The sequence below is a fragment of the Neofelis nebulosa genome, chromosome 7, assembly GCF_028018385.1.
Source record: "Neofelis nebulosa isolate mNeoNeb1 chromosome 7, mNeoNeb1.pri, whole genome shotgun sequence".
Taxonomy (NCBI): Eukaryota; Metazoa; Chordata; class Mammalia; order Carnivora; family Felidae; genus Neofelis; species Neofelis nebulosa.
In genome coordinates this window covers 85778559-85806528 of record NC_080788.1, presented here as the reverse complement: position 1 = coordinate 85806528, position 27970 = coordinate 85778559, and the positions used below count along the sequence as shown (strand labels likewise).

At 34.8% G+C, this 27970-nt stretch overlaps 1 protein-coding gene across 6 annotated transcripts in view; it reads left to right on the top strand.

The window, feature by feature from the left end:
• The window catches only part of RALGAPA1 (Ral GTPase activating protein catalytic subunit alpha 1), a 280983-nt gene that overhangs the window by 242013 nt on the left and 11000 nt on the right, over positions 1–27970 (top strand). For all 6 annotated transcript variants that reach the window (XM_058738826.1, XM_058738825.1, XM_058738830.1 and 3 more), the window contains 2 exons: positions 5193–5351; positions 6789–6916. In XM_058738826.1, the coding sequence (XP_058594809.1) occupies positions 5193–5351; positions 6789–6916 (287 nt within the window). The remainder of the gene's footprint in view (positions 1–5192; positions 5352–6788; positions 6917–27970) is intronic.

Below are 27970 nucleotides of genomic sequence, written 5' to 3'. Positions count from 1 at the left end.
AAATGAGATATAGGTAAGGAAAACAGAAATTGAAGACTTTCAGATTTTGATCCTAACTAATTATAATTAGTAGTTAGGTACTTTCAATGGAAATGGGGAATTCAGAGGATAACCTGATTGTGTGAAAGATGATAAGTTACTTTACATGAAATCTAGTCTCCAGCTCCATGAAATGAATTCTATTTTGTGGCATTGAGGAAATCTAGAATTGAATGTAATCTCTGATAATTGTGGAAAATGAGAACACTGTCTTAAGATAGGCAAACATCTGATTTTCATAAAAGGACATGGAACAGTCCACTAACTACAAAAATTACTAACATTCATGAGCTCCATGTCAATGCCTGACAAAATAGGATTATTAAACAGATGGTTTGTGAGCACTTAGATAATGAAGTAGTGATCACTAGGAGCCACCATGAGTTCACCATAACAAATCACATCAAAGTAACTTAATTTGTTTTAATAGGATTACTAGACAGGGAAGGCCATAGACAGAATAAAGCATTTAGCTAAGTTGTTGTGGACAAGTTGAAGAAATGTGGTCTTAATAATAGTTCATTAAGTATATTCATGACTGGTTGTATAATCATATCTAGAGACCTAAATTAATTATCTAATGAGAGGCATATAGAGAAGTGGTTAAAGTATGGTTTTTGGAATTAGCCTGCCTGAGTTTCAGCTCTGGCTCTACCACGTAACTACTTATGTGACATGAGGCAAGTTTATTTATCTTCTTCAGCTTCAGTTCCTCACCTGTAAAAAAAAAAATAGGGGTAATAACAATTGTACTTACTTTGTAGCATTGTTGTTAAAATTCAGTTATGCCAAAGCACTTAGAATAGGAAGAATTTAATAAATGTTGGATATTTTTTCTTTTTTACTTATTTTTGGAGAGGACAAGCAGGGGAGGGACAGAGAGAGGTAAACAGGATCTGAAGCGGGCTCTGCACTGACTGGCTGACAGTAGTGAGCCTGAAGTGGGGCTTGAGCTCATGAACTGTGAGATCACAACCTGAGTCGAAGTTGGAAGCTCAACCTGAGCCACCCAGGTTCTTGATGTTGGATATTATTTTAACCAGGAGGAACATTGAAATGACTTGCCATATAAGGCTGTTACCCAGATTTGTCTATTTGACATTTTTATCTAAAATCTGAATAAATACACAAGAAATTGAATTTAAGAATAGCCCAAATCTGTGAAAGAGAGAGCCAACACATTGAATAGCAGAACCAGACTAACAAGATAGGTTTAAAGATAATCTAACCTGGCAAGGTAAAATTTAATAAGAATAAATTCTCTCTTGGAGAGAGCCAAACCATAAAAGACTCTTAAAAACTGAGAATAAACTGAGGGTTGATGGGGAGGGTGGGTGATGGGCATTGAGGAGGGCACCTGTTGGGAGGAGCACTGGGTGTTCTATGGAAACCAATTTGACAATAAGTTTCATATTAAAAAAAAAAAAAGTAAAATAAGTAAGTAAGTAAATAAATAAAAAGAATAAATTCTCTCTTTAATTCTAGCAGTCAGTTGTACCTGCTTAGGACTTTATACGAACAAGACCGAAGGGTTTGAATTAATCACAACTACTATTTGAGCCAACTTTGAAAAAATGCAGAAAATAATTCAGTTAACAGAACAAAGAAAGTCGTCCCACTATGAGCTTACTGTACTGGTCAGAGTATATATTAGTAATGTGTTCAATTCCAGACACCACAATTTAATAGAAACATCAATAAACTGAGGTAAATAATCCAGGATAGTGAATAGCTTTGCAAACTCAAAGAGGAAGTAAGGACACATTTAACCTGGAAAATAAAAGTTGAAATCTACATTAGAGCAATCTTCAAATATCTGAAATGATAACATATAGAATATAGACTGGATTTCTTTGATAAGGATCATTGTAGAAGAACAGGCTTCAGGAACGCAAATTTTAGCTTAGCATAAAGAATGTTCTAATGATTGTATCTCTTTAAAAATGAATAGGCTGATTTATGAAGGTAAAAAGTTCCCAACCCTAGAAGTATTCATTCAGATAGAAGCAGGATTACTTGTCAGAGATGTTGCAGTGGGAGTTCCCGTATGGGGCTAGAAATCAGAACTTTATTTAGGGTCTCTTTCAGTGCTAATATTCTATAATGTATTGAGGATTTCAATTTTGTACATGTTAATTTCATTTAACTTCTTTATCTTCATGAATTGATAATGATAATCTGCTGCCTATATTATATAGCTGAATTAAAATTATTTCATCAGCATTTGAAGTGGATTTGGAAGAGCTGTTTGGTTGCCAATCATTTTACCAGATTTATCCCATAAACAGAAGTCTTGTACTCTCTTTTAGAAGTGATTAGCATCTGGGTACAAAAACATGTAGGTAGGAACTCTTTGAGAATTTTTGGAGTATAGAAAACCTGGTGAGGATACACAGGACACAACCTGGTAAGTCCTTAAGAGATAGAGAATAAATAAACATCAAATATTATATATTCATGTCAAAGTGTCAAACACACTTCACTTTTGAAATTTCTATTAACTGTTAATACTCAAAATTCATTCTTTCAGCAATCTCTCAAAAATTCCTAAGATATACATACCAATGATTAGCAATTTCTCAATTTGTGTTTATTATGTAGTAAGTTTTAAAGACTTAAAGATACAAAAACATGCCCAATCATGACAACATAATTATTTAAAAAAAAAAAAAAAGGTAAGGGATGGTCTTGAAGCTTTCCCCTCAAAATGCTTGAATATGTTTAGCATGACTTTGTTATATGCATGGTTCTTTGCCATAAATAATATCTTCATTACAGCATCTCAGTAAAAATGTATTATTTTTTTCCCATTAAACTTCTATAAGAGACTTTTAAGACTCTGTGGTAGATATTTGAAGACAGGCTTTGTTTATAAGATAAAACTTTAGTTGCCCTTTTCTCTCATTTCTTTAGATAAGTAGGCACTAGAAATTATAGATAGCTTTGGCAAGAGTTCAAGGGTTAATGTAGCAGATAAATAAAAGGAATTTTCTGTAAATTGAGACCTGCATTATTTCAGTTGTCTTGTCTTTCCTAACCTAACTCATTTAATTTTAAAAAGTAAATACTTAAATTCTTCCTGACAGTGTGCTCAGCTTTTACTATCGTTTATTACTTCAATTATACTTGATATCACTTAGAACAATCTGCCATTTGGAAATCTCAGTATAGCCTGGAGCTTAGTATTAGATCTGGCTGCTATTGTAACATGTACAGCATATGACATTAATGTATCAAAATTAGATTGGATCATCCCTCCTGGTTAAATTTATTTCACATTTCTTTTGTATTCAGTTAACATAAACCTATTAGGGAAGCTGACACATGGGGATGGCTGTATAGGAAGGATATTTTTAAAGTATTTTGATTAAAAAATGAAATTATAGAGCCATAGCTTTTCTAAGTTGTGTAATCTGTTTGGTTTTTTAAAATGTCACAGAGCCCAAGTACCGAATTTATATCATTCAAGGGGTGTGTGTTTCGACACGTGTGTGTGTTGTGGTGTAAATAATGAAGAATTAAAACTTAAACAATATTTTGATGATTAGGCCTACCATCATGAATTTAGAGCAATAAATATGTTTATTGTTTCCAAAAAGGAAAAAATATTTAATACGCTTAAACCTAAAAAAGTCTCCTTAAAAGAAAATAAATATTTTTATACTATATTTCTAAAATAATAGATTCTGGTCTATAGGTTTAGCTGGGTACTGTCTTTAGAGTAATAGCTACCTCTATCTTATAATCCATCGAAGTATGTGAGAGGGCATTTCTTGCTTAAGAATACACATGTTAAAAAAAAAAAAAAGAATACAAATGTTAAAATTCAGGGATTTACCTTGTATTTTCAGATACTTTAGCGATGTTCATAGTGATTAGGATTTTCTAGATCGACTGGTGTTTGGGACTTTAGAAACCATTAGAACAATGGTTCTTGGCTTTTTTGGTATTACGTACTCCTATTTGATAGACTCTTCTCAGAAAAATACACAAATGAAATTTTGCCAAGTAATTTTCAAATATTCACAGACCCCTTGAACCTGGGTTAAGAACTCCAGGGTTAAGGGGCCCCTGGCTGCCTCAGTCAGTAGAGTGTGTGACTCTTGATCTTGGGGTCATGAGTTTGAGCCCCAGGTTGGGCACAGAGCTTACTTAAAAAAACAAACAAACAAAAAAAAAAACAACTCCAGGGTTAAGGCTAACAGAAGAGAGCCTTTCATTAATTGGATTTGACTCCTTTTTTTGTTGTTATTTAAATGACACATTTAAACTTCTCTCTTACTCTGTGGTCTTTAAGCCAAGTAAATTACATATTTCAAAAACAAATCATTTGTATGTTAGCTCATACAAAAAATATTGATGACATCCTAGTTCTCTCTTCCAAACCTTCCCATACAGTGTGTCCATTTATCTGAAAGCAGTCAAAGAGCCCATGTGAGATATGCACCAAAAATGCACTCAGATGTTGACAGTGACAGAATCCATTAATATACTAAGATAACCACATTGTATATTAAAATACATGTTTATACAATAATCTCTATGAAGAAAACTCAAGACTAATGGGCATTAAGTTCATTTTTCTAATAACTTATTAGAAATCCAACTTTTGGATGCTTTGCTTTTTTATCATTTTAACCACCATAATGTTAACTCTCTCTGATTGCCAGAAGCCTTTGTAAGCACCACAAATATTTAAACAACATCTTGAGACTGTAACAAATTTCAAGAAGTCTGTTTGGAAGAATTTTGTAGGCAACATTTCATAGGCAAAGAAACCCTGGAAATTTGTTGAACCAAACAGTCGACTTTCTCTTACTTAATAGGTTATTTACCCAATTTATGACTTACCTATTTCTTTTCCTTCTCTTCCTGTTGCCTTCTTTAGGCAGTTTTACTGCTCATTAGCACTTTGAGAGAATGGTCAGAAAAAAAGGAGTAGAATCTTAAAATACTCGCTTGTTTAATTTTTTTTAATGTTTGTTTATTTTTGAGAGAGAGCGCGCGTGCGTGCCGGTGGGGGAGGGCAGAGAGAGAGGGAGGTTTTAATTTCTTTATCTTTTAATATTTTTTATAGTATAGTATGTTGTCAGTAGCTGTATGAAAAACTGTATGCTTTTTCTAAAGCACTATGAACTATTTTGGTTTTCCAGTTGAGACATTTGGGAAATGATGAAGTACACATTGTTTGGTCAGAGCATACTAGAGACTACAGGAGAGGAATTATTCCTACAGAATTTGGTGATGTCCTTATTGTCATATATCCAATGAAAAATCACATGTTCAGTATCCAGATAATGAAAAAACCAGAGGTAAGAACTTACTATATCTTAATAATATTTTCTGAGCTCTGAATGGGTTTGTGAGTTTCTTCTTTCAGAGGGATTAGACTAGGCATCAGGTTGTGAAAACAGGGGAAGTGAGACAAAGACTCGTGTAACAATGTAAATTGTATAAGTCTGGTTCAGAAGGAGCTAAAACAGAAAAAATATCAAGAAACTATGTTCAAATGGGAGAAGTGCCAGAGCAGAAGTTCCTTTGTACTAAGATCACAACAGGATTACCTTTTATTAAGAGGATGATTATAGTTTCCTAAAAGGTAAAATAAGAAGCAATCATTCCCTTTAGGTCAAGAATGTATGATTCCTTTATTTTTAGTTGGTATATCTTACTAAGGAGTACATGATTATTTAATCGTGTCACTTTTAATAAATGAAAGTTCTACAAAGTATTAAAAAAATTTGTTCTGGTTGGATGTCTTATACCATAGGGTTGAAACACACTTTCAAAATAATAAAAGTGTGATAGTGTTTGGGTATCTTTCTTACTTTTTTTAAATCAAATACTTTTAATTTATAGAAAACCTAGTTTTTGACAGTTGATCATGAATCTTTAGAATTTCTTGAATTAGACTCACTTTCCCACATGTGAATTTGAGCTTACAGCCAGGTTTCTTTAGGGCTTATATAAACCAGAGGTCAGCAAACTATGGTTCACCTCCTACTTTTGTACAGCCTACAAGCTAATAATGGTTTTTACTTTTTTAATGGGTTTTTCTTTTTCTTTTTCTTTTTCTGTTTTTGTTTTGTTTCCTTGCCCCTTTACCCCCAGGTTTTTCTTTTTTTAAAAAATCAAAGAAGAATATATAACAGGGACAACATATGGGCACAAAGCCTGAAATATTTACTGTATTATTCACATCCCATGTCCTTGCCTTCAGCTGTCATCTGTACCAACCATATTCAAATAGAATTACTTTGAAACTGTCAGTCATCTGATAAAAGTGACAGTTATCAAAATAGATTTTTTTTCTAATAAACTATGTAATGCTTTTAGGTTCTATAGTAAAGGTGGTCACAAAAATAATGAAAAACTAACTTGCTGCCTATGAGAATGTGTTATCTTTATTGTGTTTACTCAGTGGAAGAAAAGAAATTTATTTCCAGTGTTGAATTTTTGTGTACAGTTGAGACAACAAAAATTTGAAAATTGGCAGGGAATATAAATTATTTAGTCAGTTAAATGAAGCACAGTTCTGTTTGAATAGGAAACCATGTAGACCTTTGGCATTTTTTATTTATTGTCTTTGTGTGAATCATGGAAAAGAATTAAATTTGAATAGTATTTCTGCTGAAGGAAGAACTAAAGAGGAAGTAGAAACATGTTTGTGTGCAGTGTCTTGATTGTTCTTATTTATAACAACCTTTCTTCAATATGAGTATAAAATTATGTTCTAATTTTTCAATCAGATTCCCTTCTTTGGTCCACTTTTTGATGGTGCTATTGTGAATGGAAAAGTTCTACCCATTATGGTTCGAGCAACAGCTATAAATGCAAGCCGTGCTCTAAAATCTCTGATTCCATTGTATCAAAACTTGTATCCTTTTTAACAGTATGGTTTCTACTCTAATACATGTCTGCTTTCCAAGGTAAGTATGTCTTATGGGTCAGTACCTTTGAGTTTCTGTTCATTGATATATAGAGATAGAGTTCCTCCCCAGTGTTTGTGCTGTTGTGATATTTTAATGATGTATTTTCTTTTATACACTACTAATCAGGACTTATCTTTTGGTTAACTAATTAGGGTCCCATGCTAGGTACTCTGATACTATGCATGTATAGAGATAACCCTAACAGTCATCATAAAGTACTCAATCTAGTTAAGGAAATATACAGTTTTTAGTGCGTGTGTTGTAACAGAGTTATGTACAGTGTTTTGGAGGTATAATGAGAAGCAGCCTCAGAAATGTGAGGATTAAATACTGAAGGATGATGAATAAGAGGTAACCAGGTGGATGAGATTAAGAAGAGCATTCCAGGCAGAGGGAACAAGATAAAGACATAGAAGTATGAGAGGACATGAGTGTTTAAGAACATGGCTTCTGGAGGGGCACCTGGGTTGGTTAAGTGTCTGACTTCAGCTCAGGTCATGATCTCGTAGCTCGTAGGTTTGAGCCCCCCGTCGGGCTCTGTGGGGAGAGCACAGAGCCTGCTTCAGATTATGTGTCTCTCTCTTTCTCTGCCCCTCCCCCATTCGTGTTCTCTTGCTCTCTCTCTCAAAAATAAACATTAAAAAAAAAGAGAGAGAACATGGCTCCTGGAGCCAGATTTCTGGACTCAAATGCTTAGCTATCTAGCCTTGGGAATATTATTTAAATAATTTGAGCCTCAGTTTCCGTATCTATAAAATGAGGATGATAACACCTAGCTCACTGTGTTATAAGATCTGAATGAGTGTGTATAAAGCAGTTTTAATTGCTTTCTGAATTTCTATTTCCATATACTTTTTCTATATGATTAAAAACATTTCAATTATTTTTCTTAATAAATTGTGGATGTTAAGCTTCACAGGGAAGGCTTTTTAAAATATCCTGAGTTCTATTTCACATGAAATGGATTTATCGTAAGTCTGCCACATATATTCTCTTCTTTTGATGAAAATTGACTTAAGCAATCTGATTCCTATGTAATTTCTCATGTATTCTGACACTGTGAAATAGAATTATAGGTGGATCATGGCATGATATATTGATTAAGCTTAATGACATTTATATAGCATTTCTTACTTGTGACAGTTATATCTTCACTTTAAGTTGAAAGATCAGATTTGAAGTGGTCATTGTGAAATGTAGGGATTCAGTTCATTATTTCTTGAATATCTCTAGAAAGGTAGCTAATCCTACAAGGAATGCGCAGATTATTACCCATAAGCTCATTTTATCCACATTGTCAACTCCTCTGAGGTTGTCTTTCTGATCTTGGCCTGATCCTGATGTTCATCCTAAGGTTAGTGTCCTCCGCCCTTTCATTTAAGACACAGTTGAAAGAATGCCTTAAATCTTTTGGGAAAGTGGTGAGAGAGAAATTAGATTGTAGTAGAAAATTCTATTTGCCTCCTTGTGTCATAAAACAGGAACTCCATTTATTGAGCAAACACAAACTATTTCTGGCCTGAAGTACAAATATTTAAGATGTACACCTTACCAAGTAGTTAAAAATGCAAAATAAAAGTGTTGGGAGCTATGACTTAATTTCTTTTTCCTGCACCTAAGTTTATACTCTTTTGAGAACTATTTCAGATTTACATGTTACACTAGAGGTATGGTGGCTGGATTTGCAGTTAGAAAATAATGATTTTAACTCAAGCTCTGCCTTGTAATCTTGGTCTAGTCATAGAATCTCTAGACCTCACTTTCTTTGTAAAAAAAGATAATACCCATCTCAGAATTATTGTCAAGATTAAATGAGGTAATGAATTTGGATGTGCTTAGGAAATGAAATAAGGTACATTATTTTGTGCAGTGATTAATTCTGTTATGTGTAAAGATTACAGTCAATATAAAACAACTCTACCCAACACCAAGGAATTGCCTAATTGAGTTTTTATGTTTGGTTGGTTGGTAGGTTAATTGACTGTATTGGATTTTCAGGTCTATTTCACGAAGTTCTTAATAGTTAATCTTGCTGAGACATTAATAGATGCAACATTGGAGAAAATTTCTAAGATGAGAGATAATTTCAGATGTAAAGAGTAAACATGAACACTATTTACACAGCCAATATGAGCACTTTCCATCAGCAAAACCGCTTCTGGAACACACAGAATAAAAACATAAAATCAAATCAAAGAAATTTTTCTTGACTTGGAAGCTTGAATTTAGAAGCCATATGGAAATTATTTCCCCATACTACTTAAGGATATAATAAAGATACTCTTAGCCTTTGCTAATCTGAAAAATATATAGTCATCTTTTACAAAGATTCATGAAGTTCTATATTAATACTAAGTATCAGGGAAAATGATTTCACACAGGTAGATTGCTTGATTTTTCAATGAAACCTTATATACTAAATTACAACTAGATGTTATTAAGATCTTGAATTACAGATGTCTTTTAATTTTAAAAAACAAATATATATTTCAGAAATACATTAAATTTTACAATGTATGTTTTTTGACAAATCCAGGTAAGTTCCCATTAAGGAAAAAAAATCACATGTCCTAAAACAGATCAATAGAATTTAACAGAAATTACAAAAGAAACTGAAATAGAAATAGGCTTTGAAAACCACCAGTTACTACTTTAATAAGAGAAATAAGAGGATAAAAGAATATGTAATAAACTCACTTATATTTGGATAATTGTACTGCTGCGTTAGTTATTTTATGCCCAGTGAAAGTAGCCACTAAGATTCCACAGCATAAATTGTGCTATTTATGATCATTAAATACAGTTTAAATTTTATCCTGGGAACATCTTCTGTAACTATGAATCTAATGTTGTTCACTAAATGAGGACAATATTGATTGTCATATGCTGTCCAAATCGATCATGCTGGCAGCCAGAATTACAGTAATCTGTCAGTATTGATGACTGTCTTTCAAGCTTTGAAACCTCTCCTTCACTTCACTTGTCATTTCTTGCATTACTTGTACTTGAAAAACATTTTCTTGCAACCTTGGTCTTTGTCAGCTAGGGGCTTTTTTTTTTTTTTTTTTTTGCCTTTTTTTTTTTTTTTTTTTTTTTTTTTGGTCTCAAGCTCAATTTGTTGGTTTGATCATGCAATTAGAATTGAAATGCAATGCTGGGGAGGAAGAATAGGCAGATTGTGGGTAACCATTGGCCCTGAGGGGGAATTTCAGGTTGATCTTAGCCATCATTTGTTAGTTAACCTGTGTGTGTGTGTGTGTGTGTGTGTGCGCGCGCGCACGCAGGTTGGGATTGGGTTGTTTATTTCTTTTGCCTTTTTTGTAGTGGGGATAATAATTACAAAGTACTAATTTCATGATCTTAGCTATCATGACTCTATACATTAAATAAAAATTTAAAAGCAATTATTTGTTATGATCCTAGAGACATTTCAAGTATGTACAAATGTTAAATATGATGCTATCATGTATGTACTCTCTTTTTTTTAACATGAGATTTATCATACAAAGAAATTTTTAGAAGTTACAGTATGTAATCATGTTGTATTAGGGTTCTCAGAGAAACAGAATCAATTAGATGGAAGTGTATACCTAGATAGAGAAAGATTAATTTTAAGGAATTAGCTCACATGATTGTGGGGACTGGCAAGTCTGAAACCTGCAAGAGTTCTAGCTAGAGTTGATATTGTAATCTGTGTCAGAAGTCATCTGGAGGTAGAATACCTTACTTCTGTGGGGACCTCAGTCTTTTCTCTCAATGCCTTTGATTAATTGGTTGAGGTGCACCCACATACATGACAGAGGTAATCTGCTTTACTCAAAGCCTCTGATTTTAATTTTTTTTAATATTTATGTATTTATTTTGAGGGACAGAGAGAGTGAGCATGGGTGGGACAAAGAGGAGAGAGAAACAATTCCAAGCAGACTCTGTGCTGTCAGAGCAGAGCCTGATGTGGGGCTTGAACTCACGAACCATGAGATCATGACCTGAGCTGAAATCAAGAGTCGGTCACTCAACTGAGCCACCGAAGTCTCTTGATTTTAAATGGTAATTGCCTCTAAAAAAATAACTTCACAGCAACATCGAGACTGGTGTTTAACCAAAAACTGGATACCATGGTCTAGCCAAGTTGATGTAAAATTAACCATCTCACATGTCCCATTTTTCTTAAATATTTCTTTTTAACCTTTTTTACTGTAAAATATAATTTGAGAAAAGTACATAAATTCTAAATGTATTATATGGTGAATAATTACAGTTTAACCACCACCAGTTCAAGAGATAGAACTCTTTCTCTTCTATCAAAAATATTTACTGGGGCGTCTGGGTGGCTCAGTTGGTTAAGCATATGACTTTTGATTTCAGCTCAGGTCATAATCTCACGGTTTGTGAGACCAAGTCCCACATTAGGCTCTGCAGTGACAGCAAGGAGCCTGCTTGGGATTCTCTCTTTCCCTCTCTCTCTCTCTGCCCCTCCCCCACTTGCATGTCACACATATACTCAAAATAAATACTCTCTCTCTCAAAATAAATAAAAAAAAATTACTGATCACTTTTATGATTGTAGTAAAGATTTGAGAGACATGTAGAGACAAATCACAGTTGAGCCTTGAACAACATAGGTTTGAACTGTGCAGGTCCACTTACATGTGGATTTTTTTTTTTCAATAAATACTGTATACTATTGTAAATGTATTTTTTCTTATGGTTTTCTTAACTTTTTTTTTCTAGCTTACTTTAAGAATACAGTATGAGGGGGGCGCCTGGGTGGCTTGGTCGGTTAAGCGTCCGACTTCGGCTCAGGTCATGATCTCACGGTCCGTGAGTTTGAGCCCCGCGTCAGGCTCTGTGCTGACAGCTCAGAGCCTGGAGCCTGTTTCAGATTCTGTGTCTCCCTCTCTCTCTGCCCCTCCCCTGTTCATGCTCTGTCTCTCTCTGTCTCAAAAATAAATAAACATTAAAAAGAAATTTAAAAAAAAAAAAAAAAAAGAATACAGTATGAGGGGCACCTGGGTGGCTCAGTCAGTTAAACATCCGACTCGATTTTGGCTCAGGTCATGATCTCATAGACATGAGATTGAGCCCTGTGTCAGGCTCTCACAGCAAGGAGCCTGCTTGGGATTCTTTCTCTCCCTCTCTCTCTACCTGTCTCCCACTCTCTCTCAAAATAAATAAATAAACATAAAAAATATAGGGGCACCTGGGTGGCTCATTGGGTTAAATGTCAGACTTAGCAGGTCATGATCTTGCAGTCCATGGGTTCAAGCCCCACGTTGGGCTCTGTGCTGACAGCTCAGAGCCTGGAGCCTGCTTCGGATTCTGTGTCTCCCTGTCTCTCTGCACCTCCCCAACTCATGCTCTGTCTCTCTCAAAAATAAACATTGAAAAAAAATTATACCTCTGTTTTAAAAAATAAAGTATGAAATGCATATAATATACAAAATACGTGTTTATCAACTGTTACCAGTAAGGCTCCTATCAGCAGTAAGCTATTAGTAGTTAAGTTTTGGAGAAGTCAGAAGTTATACACAGATTTTAGGGCTACATGGGGGTGTTGGTAACCTACACATTGTTGAAGGGTTCAACTGTAGATGATAATTGTTTCTCCAATAAGCTTACAATTTAATAGGAGAAATAATAATGTAAATTAATAATTATAACACAAGATAAAATATAACACAGGATAGTAGGGTTATAAGATAAAATGCTTTAGGAGTTCCAAAGAAGAAGTCATTGCTTTCAAAGTAAGAAAATAAGGGAAGAATGCATAGAAAATCTGGGCCTCAGAGGATGAGATTTTATTAGATGGAATGCAATATGTATGTTATAATTCTTGTAATTTGTATTTTGGGGCTTTATGTGTATGTATGTATGCATGCATGCATATATGTACATACATGATATTCTGAAATACTCAGTATGGGGGATATTATAAAGTTAAATGGCATCCTTAAAAAACACATTCTTCCTAGGTTTAATATTCTTTCCTGCTGAACCAATATTATTTGATTTCTTCTAATCTGTTTAGATTTGACCTTTTTGTAAATGCCAGAATTGGGTTTCTGTTTAACTTTATCAGACAAATTACCAGAAGTCAATGATCATTCTTCAATTAGTCACAGTTTGTTATCCCTGCAGTTCAACTACTCAAATGTAAAGAACTTGTTGCAAAAGTATGAGAGCCAAAATGAAATGAAATGTAATTGATTGGCTCCACTAATGTAGTTTGCCATTCATTATGATAGAACATTATAAAACCTCTCAGGGAGGCCCATCAATATTGCTGCCATTTCGTGTTAAGAAGAAAGTGAGTTTATTGAGAAACTACATAATTGTATGTATACTGTGTTTTGAAGATTATTTCTTCAGAAAGATAATATTCATAAATATGGACTGTCCTTAATTTATAAATTATATTTTAAAGTATGGAAGCTGATTGTTGGGAAATCAGCCTGGGCTTCTGAGTCCAGAACCACTTAATAAGTGTGTCACTGTCTTTGTCTAATTTTATTTTAATCTGTAAAAAAAAAGAGAAACTCAACACTGTTATAAGGATTAGGTGAAATTATCTAGATGAAGCACTAAGCAGCCTGTCACGTGGCAAGAGCTCAGAAAATGGTAGCTACCTGGTACTTGATGGTGATATTATTATCCTCTACACTGGAGATACTCCTCTAAAACACAAATATAAGTATACTAAAAGACTTGTGATGATATCGCTTCTCGGCCTTTTGGCTAAGATCAAGTGTAAGACTTGTGATGGCTTGACCGTGTACTGCAATTCTTATCTGAATTCTTTGGCTACGTGCAAGCAGTTGTTACTAGCTTATTAACCTTCCCAACCTCATATTTCTCACTGTAGTTTTGTCAAACATACCTGTACTCCTTCCAGCTCTGCCCCCCCATCCTTGTGCTCATCTCCCACCACACTGACACCCAGGACACCCTACATGGGTCGAGCTAGACCATATTTATCATCCCTAAATGCCCTTCTCTTTTTCTCTGTTTTTGCCCAAAGAATGCCTTTCTCTACTGTCTTCCACCTAATATACTCATTCTGTATGACCCAAAGTAACTTTGTAAAAAAAAAAAAAAAGATTTCCTTCTAGTCTTAAAACATTTGTTATAGGACTTACCATGTGTGTGCACATATTAATGAGTCTTACTTAAACTGGTTTTACTGACTTTCAGCACAGCAGTAAGTGGCTAGCAATTTGGGTAATAGTACAGGGTAGGGTAGATGGATTCATGGGTAGATGGATTAACTATTCATTTTTTCCTTTTAACAAAATTTCTATTCATTTCCCAATGTACTTTTAAAAACAAGTTCTTTGTTTTTGTTGTTATAATTTGTGGTTTATATTAGCCTAGGCTACAGCTCTCAGAGCATGCTGGAAACCTAAGAGCAATAGAAACTATCTGATAAGGGGCACCTGGGTGGCTCAGTCGGTTAAGCCTCCGACTTCAGCTCAGGTCACGATCTCACAGTCCGTGAGTTCGAGCCCCACGTCGGGCTCTGGGCTGATGGCTCAGAGCCTGGAGCCTGCTTCCGATTCTGTGTCTCCCTCTCTCTCTGACCCTCCCCCGTTCATGCTCTGTCTCTCTCTGTCTCAAAAATAAATAAACGTTAAAAAAAAATTTTTTTAAATAAAAAAAAAGAAACTATCTGATAACATGACCAAGCCAGAATAGGGTAGACACAGGGTGCTGTATTTTGACTGATTCATCATTATATTTTTATTAGAGAACATTTGGTTTAATGAAAATAATCAGAGATCAATAATCAGTGAGGTTTTTCCATCCACTTCTTACAGTCAGAGGAAGGGGAGGGAAGGCAAGATCTGTCAAGGAGAAAACGGAGCTAAGACACTTGTGTCTTGATGAAGTGACAGATGTCGTCTTAGGAAGAGTACGATTTGGTGTCCCTCACACACAGCCCCCAAGGAGGAAGGCAGCCATGGCTGTAGTCCTGAAGGCTTATACTTACTGCTGAATGGCAAGGAAGGCAGCAGCCACAGGAGAGCTGTGGGGGGTGGCGGTAGGAGTCTACGTATTACTGAGGTCTTCAGTTTTACTTAAACTTTTGCACCACCTACGTCACTGATTCATTCCATTAGGAGCCCTCAATATCTTGTAAGTGCCATTCATTCTACCTACTTTCTAAACGAAAGTCTTAAACTTCACGGACAAACTGGTTATTTGTTACAAACTCTAAGATCTATGATTATGTTCATTCATACTTCAAAAAAGAGAAAATGGTTCTTTAAATAAAATGCCTTATCAACTAAGTGATCCAGGTTTTGTGGCTTTTGAAGTGCTTGCAGCCCTTGTGCCTTTGATATTAATCATTGTAGTATGACCTCTCCAAGAGCTGACAAAGGTACTTATTTACTTAACAATGTGCTCTGTCGTGGGAGCCGCTTCAGTCTCCTGTGTTAAAGACATGGGCACTGCTATTGAAGATTGTTTTTTTTTAAGCTTGTAATTAAGCATCCCTCTCCCCTGACCTGGATTTTACTGCCAAACCTTATAGTCTATGTATGCACACAGAGTAATTATTTACACAGGAACCCTGGATATGTGCAACATTTCTATTATGACACTAATGTATTCTTGTATCACTTTTAATTTGTTCAGCTGTTCTTTTTAAGGAATAGCAATAAGTGCCTATTGATGATGTCAGTGGTATTTTGAGAGGCTTCCTTACAGTCAGTGTGGGAATATTTTATTGTATACCTTTAAAGGTGTTAGTTTAGGTCTAGCAAATCTGCCTTTGTCCTTTCAAAAAGATATAAAAGCAGTAAATATAAATCTCTCTGTTACATAATGAATTTTTGATAATAATGAAACTTATTCTATAGAATTGAACCAATGTCTGAAAATAGCATCTTAATGTTCTCTAGAGATTATCATTTTACTAATGTAGACCAATAATAATTACTTTTCCTATATTTAAACAATGGGAGCTCACAAAAATGACTTCAGTATATGACCGACTTCTATTTCTATTATCATTGTATTAATTATACAGATATTTTCAATTGTTATTCTCTACCAAAAACATTCAATACACCAATGACAAATTTAAGTATTAAAAAAAAAAGCTATATTGAACAACAGCAAAATGACTAAGCATGTTTAAGATCCTTTCAGAAATAAATAAAAATCTATGAAATAAGTCATTATAAAAGGGGGGAAAAGTGATTATCTCAATAGAAGTTGAATGGTATCTGATAATGGCATCCAACCTTGTTCATGTAAGGGAAAAAAAAAAAAGTCTGTATTTCTTCATCCCAAAAAAGCAATTTTGGATCTCTCATTTTTTTTCACCAAGTGTTTGTTGACTACCTTCTATATGGGAAGTGGTGTGAGAGAAAAGCTAGCGGTAGGAAGATAGTTACTGCTTTCATGGAGCTTACAGTCTGGTACAGGAGAAAGAGAGAGCCCTGTGCGTGGGTAGGTAGGTATGGGGATAGGTAGATGGATGAAAGAATGAGTGAATGAATGAAATGCCTCTGATGAGGAGTCCAGCAATAGTGATACCTACAAAATAAGATGGTAAAGATGATTAATTTTATTACAGTGGGAGAGGATAGTAGGGAGGAAGAATTAGGAATGGTTTTACTGAGGCATGAAGGGATAAAAGTGTAATGTGGCTAAGAAACACAAGGAGTTCCTCACTACCAGGTGATATAAAACAAAGGGAAGAGTAATAGCAGCTGAGGTCAAAACCAGAAAATGTAGTCAAGCAGAAAAATCAAAACCAAACCATAAACTTGATTTTTTAATGTTACTACCAATAATATAACAGCCGGTGTCTAAGGTGACAGTTCCTTCTGCTTTTATATCATTTTTACCTCTTGAATAGCAGAGCACAGCTTGAATGTATTTTCCTTTTATAGTAAAGCCTTTCTAAAATAAGATTATTATTTAAAGTATTTTTTATATTTAAGTATACAGTAATTGCCAGGCTAATAACAACTAGTATTATTTTTCTTAATGAGACTAAGAAGTTCTCTAAGTGTTTTGATAATATTTACACATATCTGCCATTTCAAAAAGGCACTTGAGATTTTCATAATCTTGTTATATGATAGACTTATATTTTTGCATAACAGGCCTTCTTTACACTTTTCCTATAAAGTACTTTTATACATTGTTGTGCTTTTACACATTATTATACTTTGTTACTGATGAATGAAGTGTTTTTTTGATTTTTTGGTGTTTTTTTTTTTTTATCCTAGTCTGATAGTACATTGGCTTCACAACAAAAATAGCAAAGGAAAGGAAAGCACCTCACCATCTCTTACCTGCTTTGTCGAATCCAGAGTGGCAGTGTGGTCTACATATGCCAACCTTTTTTGTTTGTTTGTTTGTTTGTTTGTTTTGAGAGAGAGCATGAGTGGGAGAGGGGCAGAAAGAAAGGGAGACAGAGAATCCCAAGCAGGCTCCGTGCTGTCTGCACAGAGCCCAGTGTGGGGCTCAATCCCATGAACCGCAAGTCAACAGGAGCCAAAATTAAGAGTCTGACGCTCAACCGACTGAGCCCCTATGTATGCCAGTCTTAACAATTGGTTCATATCATAGTGCAACAGAAAGAAGGTAGAGAACTCTATCGGATATTGAGCAAAAAGTCTTTAAAAATAACAAAACTTGGGACGCCTGGGTGGTTCAGTCAGTTAAGCAGACTCTTGATTTCGACTCAGATCATGATCTCACAGTTTGTGGGATCAAGCTTCACACTGGGCTCTGCACTAACAGCGTGGAGCCTGCTTGGGATTCCCTCCCTCCTGTCTCCCCCCTGCCTCTCTCTCTCAAAAATAAATAAAAAACAAAAATAAAAAATCACAGAACTTGAAGTTTCTTTACTTCCATCTTTATTAAATTTTTACCTGTGATAGAACAGGGATTTTTTTTTCTCTGTTAAACCCTTAAGTTTTTTTTTTTTTTTTTGATTGGTGATTAAGGTGCACTGGTATGTTCATATTATCATTCACTACACCTACTACATATTTTACAAGTTTTATTTTAGTCTTTGTTTAATATAAAAACAGATTTAGATGCTATTTGGGGATTTCAGATAGCAAAGAATGAAGGATGTAAAGCTGAAATTAGTCTTTAACCTTGTTTGACATAGGAATTGCTGTGGTTTTAATCCATTCTTTTCCTTTTACTGAACATAAGGGCTTTTGCCATTGAATTTTTAATAACTCAATAATGGAATTAAAATTAAACTATGGATCACAAATCTCCCCATTTTCTTCTAACTGCTTTTTCCTCTCAAACACTAGAATACAGCCTATTTAAATCTTAACTTTTGCTTGCCAAACCACTGTTACCGTCCATCTGTTCATGCCAATTGTAAAGAAGGTTCGGTTTTTAGTGAAGCTTTGCATTTCACATAAGGTATGTGAAGTGAAATTTCACAAGGGACATGATGGATCCTGATTCTTAGTGATAAACCTTTGGGGCCATCAGGGTTGGCATATGGTCCAGTATGATATGAAGGCTTGGGTTCCCTGGCTTCACTTCTTTGGCGTGAAGCTGATAAAACCTGGCTCTTGAGTATTATTTCACTGGACACCAATCATGGGCAGCAGGAACTGCCCATTTAACTCTCTGTGGGAAGGAAGCCCAGAGAGCATTCACAATGGTACCATTGTCGAGTTGCAAACTGCTCTGAACAGCTTGACAGCACTAGGGAGGAGGGGAAGGGGTTGCTTTACTAATTGCTGTTCAGAAAAGAGAAGGAGCAAAAATAGCTGTTGTAGAACTGATGTTTCTACATTTACTGTCTTGATAGGAGTGTTGACTTTTATTTAGCACATACCTACTATCAAAAAGAAAGCAAATAAATATATTTAAGCAACCACCTGGAGTAATGCCTTGTTAACATGCCATTATCTATTTTAAACCCACCAGATTATAGCAGAGCAAAAGTCAGTTTAGCTTTATGATATTTTTGTTTAGATAAAAACAATATATTTTTTTAATGTTCACAAAATTTTTTTTTGAATTTAAAAGAAGGGAAAATGGATTAAAAACCACCACAATTAATGTATCAGATAAAGTTAAAGACAAACTTGGCTTAATTTCCTTTATACTATGCTTTTTAGAATTCCCAAATATCATCTGAATACCTATAAGCTGTATTAATGTAGAAATGCAAATTAATCTTATGCATAACAATTGCAAGTGCTAAAATCATTATAGATAAACTAGTCAGCAAATCTTAAGGTTAAATACCAGATTTATTATTTAAATGGGTAGCTGGTAACTATTTCAGTCACTCCTGGTTCTCTCTCCTTGAAGTCTGTTTCGAGTATCTTTAAAGATATGAGGGTTTCCCTTTTTATGAAGCATTGTGGGCCATGATATTTGTATAAACAGTACTCTTGGTGTTTGCATTTTCTGGTCAGTCAAATCAAGCAGTTGGTGGTTCTGATGCAAATAAACAATGATCTACAACCAATCCTAAAAAAAAATTAGAGCTTTTTTAAGCCTACAGTATATTTCCATAGATGATTATTTCATCTGAACTTAAGTGACCAAATTATATTGCAATATTATACCTTATGCGACAACATGTCCTTTAAAAGGATCAGAGAGATATTTTCAGAAAACTTTTTTAGTTTATAATTTTTTTTTAATGGGATGCTCTTGCTAAGTTGGTGGAAAATCAAATGCATGTTTTGTGAAATGGTAACAGTCTGTAAAATGTACTAGTGGTCCGTCTCCTCATGTCCCCTTAAATGCTTTTAGTAAATGGACACCAGTGCAGTATTTCAAAACCAGTAATTCATTGAATGCCCATTCTTCCTTTTACTGCAGAGTAGATTATATTTAAGTCAAGATTAATGGGTAGATTTTGATGTTAAAGTCCAGTCTCTAAGCTCATCATTCCCTAGGGGCATATAGTGCATTAGTTTAAGCCAATATACTGTTTATCATAGATTCTATGACACAGTCTTAAATGACAGTTTGTTGTACTTTGTAACTACTTACCATGATAATAAATCACTTTTTCTGTACTCCTGATAATTACAGCATTTAAACAAAATCTTAATTAAGTTAGTACACATTTAGGGAGAGATAACACATAAGTAATTGTACACTGTAAAATTTCACTTATTTAGTAATTTTTTTCCCTTTTGCAGTCTTCTAACAAGAGTCCAAGTTTAGTATTTAGTTCAAACACATAAGTTCATTTCCTCAACTTTAACGTATTGAAATTTTTGTTCCCAAAAGGAACAATACAGATTGTTTCTAGTCATCCCCCAATGTTTTTTAAACTCTTAATCTAATACTTGTGATTCTGAAGTAGTTCTGTTGACTGTGAAAGTCTTATTATGTACGATAACATTTTTAAGTACATCTTACCAAGAATGAAAGTCTAAAATTTTAACTTCATATTAAATTTGAAATCTAGGTAACTTAGTTTTTCTTTTAGATGTTTTACTTCATACAACTTTCATGAAAGTGGAATAGATACACATATTCCATAATCATATTAGTGCTTTTTAGAAACCATCAGTGATTATTGGATTATTAAATCAGGAAGGATTTTTAGAACCTTTAGGGAGGTTTAAGTTTTTAATCCTATTTATTTAAGGTTAATCTTTTTAAACGTATTTACATGAACTTTGGTAGAATTGGGCTTATCAACTTTTTACTTAATGTTTTCATTTAGTAATTGGCTGATTTATGAGCAATTATATATGGTCCAAATTTTATTCAACTCCAGCTTTCAATAATAGGACTATCCTCACACTGCCTTAGCACCTGTTATGGATTTTGAGTCATCTGGCAGCCCATGGGACTTAGATAAAGAAGTACCAGGTGTCCTGCCTGTCTCCTAATTGAGACGCAGTGAAAACAATATAGACTTGGCAGTATGGTTAAAAGGATGGATTAAAGCCCAGCTTTGTCTACTCTGACAAATCACAGCTTTTCCCTCATTGCGTAGTGGCAACTACTAAAGAATTTAATATAATGCATCATAAAAATCATACACAATAATTTGTTATGACCTGTTGCAGACTTTCAGAAGAATTTCTATTAACATAGTACAAATAAACAATATTAATACCAAGATTTGTTCTATTGGGGGAATTTTATTTTTACTGAATATGAGCTACACTGCATGTTTCTTGATGAAATTAGCTACTGTAAGAAAGAAATGGACTATTAATTTACCAGATGCTTTATAATGTAAGCAAGTATATTACTTTCATCTTATAGGTGAGCCATGCCTAGTAAATAGTTCATGGGATACTTAATTGCCCTGTATATTTCAAGAAAACATGCCCCTTTATTACTGCAAATAAATTAGCCACACGATCCTTGAGATGTACTTGCAAAATATATCTACATATATCCTATATCAATAAAATTATTTTTCATTATTTCTCTAAGACCCTGTGTAAGGACATCACTTCAGAATATTTGAAGATATTTCAGGGCCTTTTCGAACTAAAAAGCCAAATGTGGTTTATTTTCTCATTTTTATTAAAGTGTGCCAAGAATTTTTATGTATTCTATATAATGTTCTTGTATATAAACATTTTTCGGGGCGCCTGGGTGGCGCAGTCGGTTAAGCGTCCGACTTCAGCCAGGTCACGATCTCGCGGTCCGTGAGTTCGAGCCCCGCGTCAGGCTCTGGGCTGATGGCTCGGAGCCTGGAGCCTGTTTCCGATTCTGTGTCTCCCTCTCTCTCTGCCCCTCCCCCGTTCATGCTCTGTCTCTCTCTGTCCAAAAATAAATAAAAAACGTTGAAAAAAAATTAAAAAAAAAAAAAAAAAAAAAAACATTTTTCAAAAATTGCCAGTCCTCAAATTTAAGCTAACATTTTGTTGGCCATACTTGAACTTTCTTTTCTCCATACAAAACTGAAATCATTGAGATTGGATATAGAAAAGAGCACTGGACTATTAAATGACCAAAGTTCTAATGCTGACTCTACATATCAGCAGCTTTGTTTTTCTGAGCAAATCTATGTTTGTATTCTCCATCCAGGCAAGGCTTATTGTGAAAAACGTTTTATAACGATTTTGCTAAGCTTACTGAAAGAAATGTTGGTAGATGATCGTTGTATCTTCCTCTAGTTCAGACTGCCCCAAAATACTCTCAATAAATGATGCCCTGGCATGCCTCTTAAGATAGTCTTTTTAAAAACCTAAATATTTAAATTTCTGAGTATTATTTTTCAAGGGTGTTATTACGTGTGTTCTTATAGTGTGCCAGAGCAGTTTTGGAAATCTGCCTAAAATGGTTTTGAAATTACCCTTCGCTGATTTTTATCTACAGAGATTTTCTTGACATTTCTTCCCTTTCTCCTTTCTTTACAGATGGCCATTGAAATGAGTAGAAATAGTTTATTAACTAAATTTGTTGTCTCATACCATTGTAGAATTTATGCAAAATTAAAAAATTTTTTTTTAAGTTTATTTATTTTGGGAGAGAGAGAGAGCACAAGCAGGTGAGGGGCAGAGAGAGGGAGAGAGAGACAATCCCAAGCAAGCTCTGCACTGTCAGCATTGAGGCCAGCGAGGGCTTAAACTCACGAACCATGAGATCATGACCTGAGCCAAAACCAAGAGTTGGACGGTTAACCAATTGAGCCACCCAGGCACCCCAAAGATTTCTTTAAATTTAAAAAGTCACAACCAATGGGGTAAAACATTTCAGTGCTAAATTGTAATGAGTTGTAATTACTTTCAAGATTTATAGGATTTCTTCTTTAACAATTATGATTTTTTTAAGTTATTAGTTTTCTTTTTTCTTAATGTTATACCTTATGTATGTGTGTGTGTGTGTATGTATATATATATATATATATATATGTAGTATTTTATTCACTTTTTCTTCTTCCAGAGAAGGTCAGCAAGATCAAGGGTGGGATGGAACCAAACTTTCTCACAAGGATTCAAACTCTGTCTCTAAATCCAATCTTAGGAAAGTCCCAACTATATTGGCCCCAAAAGGTTTTGCTTCTGGAGATCTAAATTGGGGTTCAAGGAAGGGGTTGTTTGCATAACAAGTCTTCTAATCGACTGTGAAAACTTTATTCATTCCTTCTATAATTTATAAACATCAAGTACTTCTGGTCCTGTGTTAGGTGCTGGATATAGAAAGATAATAAAAGACATGGCCTCTGGCCCCATGACATTAGTCTCCCTGCTAGTTTGTTAGGAGAACAAGCACAAAGACAAAGGCATACTTGGGAGGGGGCGGGTGCCTGGGTGGCCCAGTCTGTCAGGCGTCCAACTCTTGATCTTGATTGATCTCAGCTCAGGAACTTGATCTCAAGGTTGTGAGTTCAAGCCCTGCATTGGGCATGAAGCCTACACGGGGAGGGGGATGGGGGGAGGAAGTGGCAGGAGCATACTTGTTGTTTAGTAACTGGTGCTGAAAGAAGGGAGGAAGCCCTAATTTGTGGCATTTGTCGAGTCCTATGATGTGAAAACTTTCACCATAGCCAATTTCAATCTACCAGCCATCTTAGAAATGTGGTGAATATCATAAGTAGTACTCTCCAATTTTTTTTTTTTTAATAGGCAGAATTCTCCTCCCTCTGTTCTTGGGAAAATCTATACAAAAAAAGGAAATAAAATTCCTATGTGCTAAAACAGCAAAGAAATCACAGAAATATATGAGTGCAGGCAAGTGCTTAACTCAATTAGGAATTTCAGAATGGGCCTTAAATCCCTGAGGCTATGATACTGAGTACAGATATAAACATTCCATACTTTGCCTTCACTTTAAAAGGAGCCAATATTTTTTATCTTGTTTAGGAAAGAAAACCTTAAATCTGAACTTAAGAGGAAATTAAGTGGTGATAGGTCTCATATATATATTTACAATTATAATTTTCATTACTCCTTTTTGTGAAAAATGCTTCATATTCTTCCTATGTGCATTATAATGTATACATACACACTTCCATGTTTTTTTTTGAGACTAGTCACAAATTACAGTGGAGCTAAATGTTTGTAAAATCTATTGGCCATGCCATGAAAGTAGTGATCACAAAACTGAAGGTTTTGCCCTTATCTAGCTAGCTAGCTAGCTAGCTAGGGCAAGCAAGCCAGTGGGGCAGAGGGACAGAGAGAGAGAGGAAGAGAATCTCAGACAGGCTCCACACTCAGTGCGGAGTCCGATGCAGGGCTTCATCCCACAACCCTGGCATCATGATTTGAGCCAGAGTCAAGAATCCCAGATGCTTAGCCAACTGAGCCACCCAGGCACCCTGAAAGTTTTGCCTTTTCTAATAGTAAAAGCAGTTCAGAATCATATTAAGAAAATTGTAGAGAATGAAGGGTTGTTGCTTCTTCAAAACCAAATCTACCTTTTGGGGCGCCTGGGTAGCTCAGTCAGTTAAGCATCTGACTCTTGATTTCAGCTCAGGTCATGATCTCATGGTTCATGAGTTCGAGCCCCATGTCAGGTTCTGTGCTGATGGTACAGAGCCTGCTTGGGATTCTCTCTTCATCCCTCTCTTTCTACCCTGCGCACACTCTCTCTCAAACTTAAAAAAAAAAAAAAAAAAAAATCTACCTTTCATATATTATCCTTGTACATTAGTAAAATTGAAAAATGTATTATCCTCCTGCAGTAGCTTTTCTTCATATTTTTTTCTCATGTGAAATCCGTTTCCTCTCATCAAAATAGGTCAAAAGGCCCTCAGTACATACCACAAACAAGAAATATTATCAGAGTTCTTGTGCATAAATACAGGTATATTTCGTAAACAGACATTGAAAATTGCCCTCAGGGAGACAGCACCTGCTATTTACAAAGACTTGAGCCAAAAGCTAGAAAAACCATTTTCAGCACAGATGTAGGGGGACTTTTGGGTTACCCTATATTTATATCCTTTATCTTCAATATCCTTATTACATAAATAGGAGCAGGTGGTGGTATCCCCATTTAACATATAGAAAAACTGCAGCACGTAGAATTCATGCATCTCTTTCCAGGACTGGGCAGAAATTGAACCCTAGTTCTTGACAGCTGGTCTTGATACAGTGACACAGAGCCATAAATAATTTCATATGTAAGTTTAGAATCAAAAGTAGTTACTTAAAATGAATAATAATGTTAAGCACAGATTAGGTTTAAAGTATTTATACTACAGAAAATGTTTAGTTCCCTTTATTAATTTTAGAATAGTAATATTCCCCCCTTTTCTGCTTTTGCAGAAAGTAGAAGGAAGGAGGATTAGTGGATAATTATATTGCTGATTGCAGCACCTGTGTGTTATTTCTTTTGATTGGCTGGTTCTGTATTAAAGATTCCTACCAGCTAAAAGTCTCCCTCATCAAATGGCTTTTTGTTAGCTAGTTTTGGCTTAGGTTGTTTTAAATTTACAACAAAAACCTTAATTCAAGTTAAACTTGTACTTTAAATTTTGTTTTTGAATTTGTTTACCATTCCCTTTTTATCTCACCCATTTCAGTTTTTTAATTTCAATGTCAATGGCAACATGCACTCACAATAGGAATATAGCTTGAGCTATCCTGTTTTTGCTAGCCGTCAAGTTTGTGTATGTCACCCAATTTATAGGTACTAATAACTCTTCCCTAGAGAGTTGCCTTTTAAGGAATAAGTGTTCTAATCTATTATGAGGAGATATAGGAATTAATGGCTTTGGATTATGGTTGCCATTGCAGATGCTAACAGCACTGTGTTTAACTTTATCATCATCTCAATCACAAAACATCCTGTTTATAGATTCGAACTGTGGTTTAAGTGTTAAAGTTCCTTGTGTCTCCTTAATATATATTTTCTAAAAGGGGGGGAAATGTAAGTACTATAGATTAAGTTAGTTTGTTTTGATGTTGTTGTTAATCTGGCTACATCAAACCTGGAAAATTATAAAGAATATTTAGCTTTTAGAAAGTGAGTTACCAAAAAAAAAAAAAAAAAAAAGAAAAGAAACTTTCAGACATTAGCCTGCCTAACATGTGATACATGCTGCAGTTTTTCATTTAAATTCAACCATTAATGATTGTTTTCACTCTGCCACCTAGACTTGAATTATTAAAAATCGTTTTTAGAAAGCATCATTTTACGTAATGAAGATTAAATACATTAAATAAACACATCATGTGTTTTTATACAAAATGAATACATTATAGCTGGATAATTTTAGTTTGTATAGCTTTATATTTGGGTTTCTTCAGAGTTTTGTATAGTGAAATAGAATTACACTGCAAATGTATTTTACGTAGATATTCATTTCTTGCTTTAATAAATTTTACTACATTGGAAATATTCTCCTGGCTTTAGAAATATTAACATTTGCTTTCTTTCTGCCTAATTCTTGTGTAAATATAATAAGATAAAGTAAAATATTTCATTTATAGGCCCTCTGAAAGTAGAGCATTTTAAAAGCAGGTAGGTGTCTCCACCCTACTTTTCATGAAGCATTTTACCCATTCAAGCAGACTTTTAAAAACAGCTTGTTTTGATAGCAGACTGTTCTCCTGTGGGCCTTCAGCCTTTGCTTCCTGGCAGCACCTTTGGTGCGAAAAGAGAGTGATCAATTGGGAGACTATCAGTGCCAGCATGCATAGAGTGATAAGTTAACACACCACTGGGAATTTCTAGGGCCCACCAAGATACTTCACTTCTAATGTGCTAACAAGCTCATTTTTCTACCTCTTGCCTCTTCAGTTATTTTTTTTCTCAGAAGAGCTTAGAAGTTGAGTGCATCAGGCATAATGAAAAGCTCTGTAGGAGGGAGAAGCAATAACCCCATTTTTCCCTTTTCAGCCAAATAGAAAATTAGTTTCTGGTAATACACAAAGGCCAGTATTTTTTGTACAAGGGGCACTGCTGTGAATCAAAGGACTCTATTAACTGCAGAAAATTCGGCAGCTGTGAATCTCCCCCAATGAAAAAAGTACTTTCCAACAAGTTGTGAGATATGTGGTATTATTTAGAATGAACCATCAGTTACATCCTCTTCCACTTATGACCATATACCTCCTTTTAAAAGTGTGCCTATATTACTTTTCTAAGTTAACATTCAAAAATACCTACAAGATTCTTCCATAAAATCCTTTCCACTGATCATTTAATATAGCATCTTCTTCTGTTGCTACCCATTTGAGAAGAATTCTTTTCAAAGTTCAGTCCCACTGTACAGAACTGAAAATGATGGATTGCAAGGAATTGGAATTCAGATTATTTCAATATTTAATGCACAAAATAAATTGTAACGCAAGAAAAAGTACTTAAGCCATTTGGAGGGCAAAAGACATCACAGTCTAAGCACCTACTGAATATAATCTTACCTTTAACTCTTAGCCTTTTTCCTCTTCTTAATAACCTTTTATAGATGTAACTGGCTGTGTTATCTCCAATTGAATTACCACTTCAAATTATCTTCCTTACAAATTTTTTTCTTGGTCTTGGTTGTAGACTTGTTCTACAATTTCTAGAAATGTAGAACTACAGTAATCGAGTAGCAATTTTTAAAAAGAATAAAGAATTTTGAGGAAAAATATAAAAATGGGTTTTAGAAACAATGAAGAAAAACTAAAAGGCAAATTTTTATTAGCTTTATACGTCTATAAATGTCTTGTAGAAAGCCTATCAACATAGCACAAACAGTACAGTGGGAAAACTTCTGGAAGTTGTAGAAGAAAGGTTAACTGATTTCTCAGTTCAGGAACTGTACGACACGAAGTCAGCATGTGAGTTTTTCCTGATAATTGTATGTTGCTGCCTGCTGCTCTACATTTTGACAGCCATTTCCATAGTTGCTTTCGTGAACAACAGAAATATTCTCTCTCTTTCTCGCCCTCTCTGTGCTAACAGCACAATCAGGCCTGCTGAAACAGGAAGCCTGGAGTGGGTTGTTCAAAAGCAACAACACTTCAAGGTACTGGTTGCTTGTCAATATCAGAGAAGAAAATGTGGTGAAAGGGAAGTACAGTATTTTTCTGTCAGTGTCAGTGCCCTGTAGATGCTTTGTTAGACAGTATTTAGGA